The sequence below is a fragment of the Bubalus kerabau genome, chromosome 6, assembly GCF_029407905.1.
Source record: "Bubalus kerabau isolate K-KA32 ecotype Philippines breed swamp buffalo chromosome 6, PCC_UOA_SB_1v2, whole genome shotgun sequence".
Lineage (NCBI taxonomy): Eukaryota > Metazoa > Chordata > Mammalia > Artiodactyla > Bovidae > Bubalus > Bubalus kerabau.
The window spans coordinates 90,203,173-90,215,599 of record NC_073629.1 but is presented as its reverse complement, the minus strand read 5'-3'; the positions used below and the strand labels follow the sequence as shown (position 1 = coordinate 90,215,599).

The window sequence follows — 12,427 nt, the reverse complement described above, 5'->3', positions numbered from 1 at the left end:
GTTTCGCAGATACAAATTTTCATTTTGTATTCTACAAAAGTCTTTGAATATTATTCTCTTTACAAAATGGAACCTTACAAAAATACTGGCAATTTAATGTTTTTATACAGTTTTCTCTAGTTGCAGTTATTTCTTTCATTGTAAAAACATCTACCACAGAACTACGGTATTTTAGTTGATATTAAAAAAAATTAAACTCGATGCTTTTTTTAAGCAGCTAATGTAAATAACACAGGTCGAGACACAGTTTATAATCATAGTGGATATAGCTAAAATTGTTTCAGAAATAATATTTTACATAGTTACCTTTTAATGTTTTATACATTATTTATATAATATTTATATATAAAAATCATAGCTTGCTATAAGTTGAAATGAAAGGACGGCTTCTGTAGTAAGGCTGTGCATGTGGTTGACCCATGTGGTTACACTTAGCCCTTTGAAAGGTGTGCATCCGAGATCTGAAAGCATTTCTTCCTTCCTCCTTTCCTCAAAGGTTCAGTAGAAGCGGTCCCTGACTGCTGCCTCAAATGGGACCTTGCTTGGAAGGACACTTATGGAGAGAAGATGAGGAAACTCTACGGAGATTTAACCCACGTGTTCTGCCCAGCAGAACCTACCAAGAACTGCCCTAGAGATCAACCCCAAGACAATAGTGCTTTACACAGCTTAGCAAGAGCGGCTCCCCCAGAGATCCTGCCCCCGTCAACTCTGTTATCTTGAAGGGCCGCCTCTGGGCTGTGAGACCATCTGCTACTCTGGCTCAGTCAGACTGTGAGTAGCCAAAGGGTTGCTTCATTTTTCATTCTGCCCCCTTCATTCCTCCATCTCTTGCATGGAAGGCTGCTTTCCATCAGCTGATGGCAGACCACAACTGTGCTCATCTCCGGCCCTCAGAGACCATCCCGGTGGGCACCCAGCAAGGGTTTCCAGGGAGAAAGCAGTAGCCGAAGCTAATCATCACTACTTGAGTGTGCCAGTGCCCGGGTGATTGCTGTACACAACATCAGCATCCTGTAATCAACATTTCAGCGTCACAGGATGGTGCGTCAAGAGAAGACACAGGAGGGCCTGAACCCTCCAGCTCTTCCAAAATTGTGCTATTTGTGAAATTCACTCATCCACAAAGAGTCACCTAATCACTATAAGTGAGGGACTGTGGGTGCTGGCCTATGGGCTGAGGAAGTGAGTGATGAGGCCTCATGACTGGGAATCTGGATTCAGGATTTGATCACTGGACTGAGCAAACCTGCTCTTTTCTTATATTTAAAAGCAAAAACAAACAAACACATAAGGTTCCTGAACCAAAGTCACAGTAGAGAATCGAGTGGTGTGGACAGAGACACAAGAGGGGAGCCCCCAATGGCTAGTTTGCTGATTCAGTGCTATTTCTGGCATCGTGTGCTACAAGGTGAATGTGAGCTTTCCCAACAGCTTTCACAAAGGTGACCAGCAGACTCTACTCAAATCGTCTTAGTGTTTGCTCCAGAACAAGCCCGTGTTCACTAGAACATGAACACTTAAACCAACCGCATATCCGGGATTCCCGCACTTGCTGTTAGCTTGCTGTTGTTTCCATACAGGTGAACGCTACCTATTTTGGAAGGCCACAAGGTAAGACTTTCTTTTTTTTTTTTTCCTTTTTAAAAATCAGTCGGGCAAAAAGTTTTTCCCTACATTCTACTGTCTGATGAGATTGGAGAGCAGCAAAACTTGCTGTCAGCAGTCATTTTCCAAGAACAGCTCATGGTGGGTGGCAGCTACACCATGTTGTGGTGATTGCTCCTGTCGATGTCCACAGGCGAAAGCAGGTCCTTCCTGATGGTGGCAGGAGGCAGGGAGAGCGTTGTCTTGGTCTTGAAGAGGTCAGACACGAAGAAAACCTAGAAGCATAAAATCAGAGATCCCAATCAGTCACTAACATTTGGGCCTTGGGGACAGGCAAAGGGAAGATCCTAAGAGTGTGCACTTTAGGAAAAGGGGCCCCCCAACTTTGAATAGGGGAGGACCACAAAGACTATGGGCTTCCCCAAAGGCTCAGCAGGTAAAGAATCTGCCTGCAATGCAGGAGACATGGGTTGGATCCCTAAGTCAGGACGATTCCCTGGAGGAGGAAATGGCAACCCATTCCAGTGTTCTTGCCTGAAAATCCCATGGACAGAGGAGTGTAGGGGGCTACAGTCCAAAGGGTTGCAAAGAGTTGGACACGACTGAGCGACTAAACACACAACAACATGGAGACCACAGAGTCCAATTCTTATTGCACAGAAAGGGAAACTGAGGCCCAGAGAAGGGTAGTGACAGGCCCAGAGTTACACAGCCAGGGTAGGAGCAGACCTCATATCCATGGGCTCTCAGTCCAGTGCTCCCTATCTACATGCCCCACTTCCTTATTTCTCAAGGTAAATGAATAGCAATGAAAGATAAGTTCTCAAACAAAGGAAGCATTAGTCACCAGCATTAGTCCTCAATACTTTCCCTTTCCTCACAAAGGAATCTAGGGTGTAACCAAAAGAGATCAGCCAATATGAATTCCTATCAGCAGGCACTGGAGCAAGGAAGCAGTCATGATCACTTTTTCCTGAAAGCCCAGTGATGTCAACAAGCTGATGGAGGTCAAGAAGCCAGGGTCTCTTAGCTGAAGGAGTCAGCAACTAACCCGGAGGAAAGGTCAATGAAAACTCTCCTATCACTTATTCCCAACCTCCTTCCTCCTGAGCATATGACCTCACTGAGTTGTCTTAGAATCACTGAGAAACATTTACTGAGTGCTTACTCACAAGCGTATAAGGATGGCTCAGGCAGTTTCTGCCTCAATTAGCTTACGATGAAAGATTCAAGAACTTGCTCAGTTACCCAAGTAAGAGAAATTTAAGATTTGTATTAGGTGGGAAAATAAATACACAGATCCCCATTTGAGCAAGTTAGCAACAGGAGTTTGTACTAAGTAACTGTAAGAGGCAGCTGTCAATCATGTAATTTAATAGGAAACATATGGCTGGGTTTTGAAATGGGGACTAAAACACTTCAAAGTTCCTATGTCTAACAGCTTTCTGGATGGAAGAATCTTTGTCCTGCAGATGGTAATGCACTCACTAATAAGGACAGCCCTGTGACTTCATTCTGGACACAATACAGGCAACAAAAATAAAATAAAAATGAAGTTCTTAGTAAGACTGCACCTACACCAAGGCTGTAACAGCCAGAGCCTGGCCACAGAAGGGACTTGTATCCTTTGTTGAACCAATTTCCACAGTGTTCTCTCTAGTGATACAGTCATCAGCAAAATGCAATCAAAATCACTGGGGATGCTGGTTATCACTGGACGCTTGGTTACCCTGGGAGAACTCGGTGACTAGAAGGCCAAAGGAAACAGTGACTTACTAGCCACCACAACATCCTTTGTACCTTTTGAGTTTTTGTACCCATTTCATAGATGACCTACTCAAACATTTTATTATTATTCCTTTGTTGAAAAAAAATAAGAAAAGCCAGGCAATTTCTTAAGTTATACGGGAAAAATAAAAATAAAAAAGAAAGTGAAATATTAGTCAAGAAATGGAACATTTGAAAACATTTACAGTCTGCGTGCAATTGAATAGACCCTTTGCAAAGGAAAAAATTAAGCCTTTTGTCTCATTTTCTAATGAGGTGTGAACAGTGAGAGCTGTGGCACAGGAAGGTTTGTCTCGTAGCCAGGGACAAGTTGAGACTCAGGAGAGAAAAGGTCTGTTCAGTCCTGCCAGGAGGCCCGAGGCTGCCCTGTCTGGGAACTCTTTACCAACAAGTGGGGAAGGGGGTTTTCAGATGCCTCAGTATAAGGAAATCTGAACAAACACAGTTAAATGTAGAGATCAATAAAACTTTTCAACTCTTCTCTGACAGGTGCAGAACCTATGTCCTCATCGCTACCTGGAAATTACCTTCTCCTTCCTCCTTCTCTCTGTCCCCAAGGAAGAGGTTTCAGCCCGTCCCTCCACTGCTGGCTCTCAACTCCACTTCCTCCAGCCCAGCAGCGAGCCCCACCAAATAAAGGCTCTTACTGATCTCATTTCTTAGAGATCTTTCTCCCAGCCTGCATGCCATCTACTGAGGGCAAAGAGAGCAGAGGACACCCTCAAACAAACATCCCTCCCTTCAAGATCCTGACACCACCTCTATCTACTGGCTGATTTCCCGATTTAATTTCCTGAGCTCACACCCAATACATATTAAGAGTTTCCGTTTCCTAACTGCGAGATAAGAACGAAATGAAGGTTAAAGGCGAGAACATACTTGATAAGAATTCTGAACCTGTGTCTGGCACATAGTTCAAGAAAAGGTGTACCTTGTCTGGGAACCAAAGTCATGTCTGGGCCTAGAGTAAGCCATGTGCTCTCGTGTCTGCAAAACTTTGCTCATCAGCCTTTCTTCTGATGGGAGGCTTCTTAAGGATGGAGTCCAATCCCGATCATCCTGCATCACCTACACTTTGCATTGAACCTTGCACATATTAGGAGCTTATAAAATGTTGGGTGTCGAAATTCTACACTTCTCTCTACTGGAAGCAGGCACTCTGGCCTTGGATCTTCTCACCATGTAGAACTCTTACAGACCTCAGGGGGATCAAATCCTCCCACACCAATTGCACACAGCCCCACAGCAAGATGAAAAGTAGACTCTGGTCCAGCAGGATCCCCCCGCCCCCCCATAAGCTATATTTCACCTTCCACATGGCTTGAAGTTACAACAAACACTTTTTGGGGATCATGAAACATGATCCTGTTGAGACTCAAACAGGGCTCTGTCTTCTTCATGCTTGAACAGCAGAACACAAAAAGGACTAGAAAAACTGAAAACTTTTTGTCCTGGAGCAGTTCTATTTTCCATAGAAGATGATTTCCACCCAGAAAGAAAACCCAGAAGCCCAGGCTGTGAAGGGTCTGTACAAATTAGGTGACTACCCCAGGTGTGTGGGACAAACCCCCTCCAAGCCCATAGCCCACTGCACAGAACTTCTCTGCCACGGGAAAGTGTCAGCAGACAACAGTCTCAGCAAACACAAAATTGATGTGCAAAGCACTAGTAAGAGTTCTAAGATCTCTCGCCCTGAGCATATGCTTTCAATTCCTATTCTCTTCTCTACATTTCATAAATTACATTCTTGAAAAGCACAATCAGTAAACACTTATTGAACATCTGCTCTGTTCCAAGCCCTGAGATGATAAAGATAATTATACAGGAGACAGAATTCTTTGCCCTCTAAGAGCTCACAGGTCAATGAGGGAGAGATCCAGGTAAATAGAGCAATACAATAGCATGGTTTAGGATTATGATAGAGGGAAGCCAGGGTGTTAAAGCAGTACAGAGAACACAGCATCTAACGCAGGATGAAGGGGAGGGAAGAGGGCCTGAGAAAGCTTCCCCCAAAGGTGGTCTATTTGAGCTTAGCTTTGAAGGATAAGTAGGAGGGAGCCAGGTGGTGAATGCCAGGAATGTTGTTCTAGGCAAAGGGAGTAGCACATGAAAAGGGAGTGAGGGAGCCCAGCAAGTCCAGGAGCTGCAGGAAGCTCAGTGTGGGGAGGGCCGAGCGGTGAGGGGGGCTGGAGAAGGAGCCAGATCTTGAGAAGGAGTATGACACAGCCTGAGGAGCCACGGTCAAGGCTGAAGCAGGAAAGCAAAATGGTGGGGAGACCTGCATTAAGATCATGATTATCTAAGAAGAAGGCATCAGAAAGAGAGCTGGGCACCTGAAGGCAGGGATACTGGTCAGGACACTGTTGCAGAAGAGGAGACGATGAGTCCTGTGCAACCATCACGCAGTGAAGACAAAGAAGACAAGATGGGTTTTTGAAAGGCTGAGGCCAGAACTGCGGTTGAGAGAGGTGTGCGTATGTATGTGGGTGGATGTGTGTGCAGGGGGACCTATGTTTCTCTTTCTAGTCTTGTTTTCAGCTCTAGAAATCTTGCACTTGTTCCCATCAAAACTCTGTTTGGGTAACTATCCTGGGGGGTGGCGGGGAATTATAGTTCTGCTTTCCTCTGCCTTCTAATATTCTGGCTCCCTCTGACATTGGCTTAGAGATATGGTTCTGACCTCCTGAGTCAGAGAGGATCTGTAATCTGAGAGTATGGTGATCTGATTCAGGCAAGCACTCAGGAGAATGTAGTCCTTCCATCCAGAGCAAGGCTACACACAAACATGACAACTCCAGGCTGGAGGAATCCCACTGGAGGTGATGAGATGAGAAATGTACAGGAGTCTCCTTATATAAATGGTGACTCTTATTACTGGACCAATGGTTCACCATGTCCCACTCCCCATCCTACACATGCAGCACCGGCGACAGGCTTTGCTCTTGGGAGTAGGACAACTCTGTCTTCAAATCAAAGTTCTGCCACTTGCAGCAAAATACCTAAATGAGGGATACGATACCTCAGGCTTACTTAAGGAATACATGGTGTCACAAAAGGCGCAAGTGGGGCTTGATAGCAAACAGCCATGATCACCGGCTTGTGTGTTCAGTGCCTGCCCACATCCAGTCACCTCTCTTCCCCAGCCTCTTGGGTAGAAAGAAAAGAAGAGAAGGAAGTAGAAACAAGAAAAATTAGAGGGAAATAGAAATGATCGAGCATATGAATGAGTACATGAAAGCCTGTATCGATTCAAGTCAGACACGAAGACCATGTGAAATGGGAGTTTTCCATAGGACACATAGGATCTGCTCTCTAAGTCTAATACTTTCTGGGGCTTTTGGAGGGAATGAGTCAGCCAATCAAAAAGAAAGATGCTTCCAGTGTCGTGTTGCAGGCATTCACCAGCTCTGACATGCCACTCCCCAGAGCACACAGCCCAGCCCAGCTGAGGGGCTGCCTGCCTAGAGCTCACCAAGCTCCAGATGATCAGATGGGCTGCTAGGCCTGCTATTTAATGGCTTGTGTGTCTTAGACATCTTGTAATCTCTTTGAGAGCAACTCCCCTATCTGCACACTGGGGATCCATGAGCCCTTCCTTGAGCTGCTCTTACCTGCTCTCTTCGGTACCCATACTAAACTTTTAATGACCTTCCATCTTAGTATGAGGACTAGACTTTAGTGCAGATGCAGTGCTTAAATGTGATGTCATGATTTCCCTTTAGACAACAAGCTACTCAAGGGAATGAGCTGTGCTCAGAGCCCAGCATGCGTAACCCTCAGTAAATCTAGTCCACTCACTCCCCTCATGAAGCTAGAAACCATGGGCTGTACCTGTTGCATACCCCCCTATGCCTTGGTCTTGGGATATCCTTCGAGCATCCTGCTCTACCATAATAAACAACCTCACCGATTACAGAATAATTTTCCTTTGCCTTAGGTCTTGGCTCACCCTCACACCTGAAGTCCGCCTGCCAATGCAGGACATGAGAGTTTGAGCCCTGGGTCCGGAAGTTCCCCTGGAGGAGGAAATGGCAACCCATTCCAGTATTCTTGTTTGGAAAATCCCATGGACAGAGGAGGCTAACGGGCTATAGTCCATGGGGTCGCACAAGAGTCTGACATGACTGAGTGACTGAGCACACATGCAAAGAAAAGGCATCTTTGGCAGCCCTGTCTTTTGACTAAATAGGAGTTACGTTATTACAATAATTATTTTCTGACCTTAACAAGGCCAGTGTCAGTGACTTTTTGGCCCTGGGGACTTACCAGTGTCCATACTGAGTAATTTCCTTGTGTATGTGAGTGGGAACTTGATGAGGTAGAAAGAGCATCACACAAGAAGTCAGGCTACAGGATCTAGTCCCCAAATTGCTACTGCTGTGTGACCCAGGCCAATGCACACTCTTGTCTGGGCTTGCACTTGTGCAAGACAAAGAGGTTTGTGATTTCAGATGATGGGTCTGCCCTTCATTTGTGTGCTACGGCTATTTAAAAATCTACCTTCCTATGGTTTCTGTAAGGCTTAAATGGAAGGATTCATGGAAAAACACTTCATACCTATGAAAGGGTCTTCAAATCCTCAGTCATCGTCTTTCATGACCATCATCAATACTGAGGGTCATGAAGGAAATTAGTCCCATGAAAAGGAGGGTTTGGAGCAGCAGAGGAAAGTCATGGGCAGTTCTGAAGGAAACAGGCATCTGAACCCTGTAGAGAGCCTCACAGGAGGGCACTTCTCAGTTAATACAGAGGAGGGTAGCTGGTAAGGAGGACCCAGAGAGCTGATGCTTGTTCACTAGGATGCTAGATCCAGCATCAGCCAGAGTTCAGGAACATGGTACCCAAGAATTATAGAGACTGGAGGAAGCAGGAGACCGCTTCCAGAAATCCCACCTTTTGAAGTGGAAAGCGTAAAGGAGGCTACTATAACTGACTTCTCCCAAGCATCCCACATGTTCCATCGTTCTGAAATTTTTAGGGTCACAGGTCAGGCCATATACACATCCATCCCCATGTCTTTGTGTTATTGCTCCCACATGAAATGCCCTTCCTTATCTTTCATATCTCAGAGAAAATACCCATACATTGCTCAATATTCTCCTACTCTAGGAATTCTTTCCAGACTTCCATCACCTTCAAGATAAAGGAGCGCTCCCCTTCTCGTGGCCCCACTGTCCCCAGGACAGGAGCCCATCCTAATGGCTCTGCCCATCTACTGCACTTGGGTGTTTTATGTCCTTCCCACTAGAGTGGCATTTTTCAAACTGCACAGTCCAAGTCATTAATAAGTCATGACATCAACTTATTAGGTGGTCACTACCAGCATTTTAAAGGTTAAATTTAAAACAGTAGACTGTATCACCTATAGTAAGTGTCTTATTTTGCAAAATATTTTAGTTATGTGTCAGTGCCTCTATTAGGCTTCCCAGGTGGCTCAGTGATAAAGAATCTGCCTGCCAATGCAGGAGACGAGACATGGGTTCAATCCCTGGGTCAGGAAGATCCCTTGAAGGAGGGAATGGCTACCCACTCCTGTATTCTTGTCCGGAAAATTCCATGGACAGAGGAGCCTGGTGGGCTACAGTCCATGGGGTCGCAAACAGTCGGACACACAGCTGAACACGCATGCACAGTTGCCTCTCATGGGTTATGATGTGCGGTGTTATTTCTTATTATGGACTGTGGTTGGGAAACCACTGAACCATAAGCTCTTTAAGAACCAATTCTTTTCAGCTTGTGAATATTTAAAACGAAGCATCATACTTAACACAGAATACACAGTCAATCAATGTGCTGCACATGCCAGCATGACACATCTTTAATTCATTGATTCCTCAATCCAAAGATGAGGTTGTGTGTTAAGACGTATCATCCCCACCTGGTGGGATGGGAAGAGGCAGCTGAGAGGAAGTAACTTGGCCAATATATCTAACTAAGTGGTGAGAATACAACTCCCCCCTTCTGAGTCAGCCTTGCATCCATCCCATTCATCTCAGCAGGGGAATAAGAAAGCAGATTTTATCTTATGGAAAAACCTGAATGAACATGTTAGCCAACCCAATACAATGACTCTGCAAATTGTCGTTATCTCCTGAGGGGCAGAGTTTACCTCTGCCTCTGCTTTCTTCTCTCTCTCACACCTATATTCCTGTCACCCCTGCCCATCTGAGAATGGGGGCCCAGAGTGGCAAGGTCATCCCGGAGCTTCTGGACAAACAGCAAGGCTTTTGCAGGGTCAGAGAGATTCAGGAGGTTATTTCATCCATTCCCTGTGCCTGGGCAGCAGTGGAACAAATCCAGTGGAAACAGATGGAAATCTCCCGGTACAGAAGGCGATCATCCCACAAATTCATGGCATAGATTGCATATGGTTGGGGTTTCCTAGTTTAATCTTTTAAGATAAGATCAGGAGAGCCGGGATCTGGTTCCTACTCTGCCACCATGTGTCCTCAGGTGTGTCTCACTCTCTCCGCACCCCAGTTTCCTCTGGGGGGGCTGTCATCGCTGAACTCTTCTTCCATTCACATCCTCGTTTGTCTCCTCCCTCAAGGTCACCTCTCTGGGGCAGAGACAAAGAACACCCTTGCCCTTCCCTACATCCTGGAGGAAGACAGCAGCACACAAAAGAGCTACGGCTGGCTGAGCCACACCCCCCACAAGAGGAAAACCAGGAAAGACTCTGCCTCGTGTTTATGAAATTCACGAGCAGCTGCTTCCTCTGCTGCACCACAGCAATGGCGGCCTGGCCCTGCCCTGACCCCTCCCAGGGCCCCGTAATTTGCCATCTGTTGGAGGGTCAGGGAGGAGGTGGCCAGATAGGCAAGTTGTCACCAGACAGGAAATGAACCCACTGTCTGTCACTTCATCCGGGTCCCTGGGTTACTCCGAGGGTGGGAATGCTGAGCCTAGCTGTAGAGTTCAAATTTTGGGACGGGTGACTGTGTGTATGTGTGTGTGTTTGGAGGGGGGGGGGGGGAGCGGTGAGCATGTGCCTATGTTTGCCTTGGCCTGTCTGTGTATCCGTGGTTCTGAGAGCTGGTGACAGAAAGAGGATGGATGACTGTGTACAACTGGGTCTGACCATGTGCCTCTGTGCCATGCACCCGCATCCACACGTGTGAAGGTGTACATCAGTGCGCCTGCCCTTCGGACCCCCATGTGTCTGTGTCTCCGTGTTGAGTCCACGATGCCGTGTAGGTTTTTTTGTCTGTGATGGGCACCATTGCCTCCCTCCTCTGGAAAGAGTTCAACTCCCAAGCAGTGGGGGAGGGAACCGAACCCTCTCCTGTTTGGCATGTGATTTTTGCCTAGACACGTCTTTTTGCTGTGACAGGACTTACTCTCAAGACCCAGGTCAAAGTGCTTGGCTGTCATAGCCTATTGCCCAAGGCTCCACAGTAGCTGGAGTGATGTGTTGTAACCCTTGGGGACTTAAAGATATGCCGTGGCCCCCAATAGAGGCCACCTACATGGACATTGCAGAGAGACGGTTTTGTCTGAGAAGGCAGGTCTCTCTCTGCATGTCTGCTCAGTCGTGTCCAACTCTGTGACCCCATGGACTGCAGCCCCTCAAGCTCCTTTGTCCACGAAATTTTCTAGGCACGAATACTGGAGTGGGTTGCCATGGACATTTTCCAGGGGATCTTCCCGACCCAGGGATAGAACTCACATCTCCTGTGTCTCCTGTATTGGCAGGTGGATTCTTTACCACTGAGCCACCTGGGAAGCCCCAAGAAGGCAAATCCAGCTCAGTTACTACAAAGCCCAAAGTTGGCTGAGCCTCGGAATCTCTGTGGGAGAAGGTCACGGAGCTAAAGGGCTTCCAAGATCAATTCACAGATGAGGAAACTAGGCTCAGGGAAGAAGTATCTTGCCGAAAGTCACAAGCTAACATCACTCATTCTTTAACCAATGCTTATCAAGCACCTACTGTGTGTCAGCCACAGCACTAGGCACTGAGAATGAACAACCAAGGGTTAAGCCATGGATTCTGCCATCAAGGTACCCATAAAGCTACTTGGGGAGACAGACATTTGAACAATCATGACAGAACCAGGCTGAATGTCATAGTGGAAAACATTCAAGGGGCCATGGCACCATTAGAAGAAAGTTAAGCAACTGTCTTCAGAAAAGGCAGAAGAGAAGATGTGGCAAACTAAATAATGCCACCCCCAATGATGCCCAGGTCCCTAATCCCCAGGACCTGAGAATACATATGTTACATGGCAAAATGGATTTTGCAGATGTGACTAAATTAAGGATATCAAGATGGGAAGATGATGCTATATTATCCAGGTGGGCCCAATGTAATCACAGTGGCCCTCAAAAGAGGAAGGCAGGAGAGTCAGAAACACAGAAGATGTGCTGATGGGATCAGAGGCCAGAGAGTCTGAAAGAGAGATGAAGATGCTACGCTGCTGGTTATGAAGATGGAGGAAGTGACCACAAGCCAAAGAATTCAAGCAGCCTCTGGAAGCTGGAAATGTCAAGCAATCATTGGTATTTGAGACTCTCCCCAGATCTTCCAGAAGGAATGCAGCTCTGCAACATGTCAATTTTAGCCCAGTGAGATGCATTCTGGAATTCAGAACTCAAGAACTCTAAGAAAATTAATCTGTGTTGTTCTAAGCTACTAAGTTTGTGACAATTTGTTAGAGCAGCGACATGGGAAAGTAACACAGGTTTCATCAATGATGGAGTGAAACTGAAACTGTGCTCCATCAAAAGGGGACAGCTGTCTAAGACAGGACCTCAGGGTTCCAAAAAATCTGTTTCAAGTGCTGTGCCTGGAGGTGAGGGGGTGTGAGAGGAGTGGGAAATGAGGTCTTACAAGAGGCTGGGATCTTCAGAGCTGGCCCTGCTGAACTGCCTGGAGTCGACCCTCTACCTTCTACCCTTTCTCTGTGTTACTTCATCCTTCCTAGTCTGTTTCCTCATCTCTTTAGTGAGGACAGTGAAGGGTGTAGGGTTTTCCGGGCACTGGAGATGATCAGTGTAAAGTGCTTGACACAGTAGCTGTACATGAGCTTTC

At 46.4% G+C, this 12,427-nt stretch overlaps 1 protein-coding gene across 1 annotated transcript in view; it reads right to left on the bottom strand.

The window, feature by feature from the left end:
• Positions 1-1,278: 1,278 nt before the first annotated feature.
• The window catches only part of PLPP3 (phospholipid phosphatase 3), an 88,139-nt gene continuing 76,990 nt past the window's right edge, over positions 1,279-12,427 (bottom strand). The window contains exon 6 of the mRNA XM_055585777.1: positions 1,279-1,883. Within this exon, the coding sequence (XP_055441752.1) occupies positions 1,761-1,883 (123 nt within the window). The 3' untranslated portion in view covers positions 1,279-1,760. The remainder of the gene's footprint in view (positions 1,884-12,427) is intronic.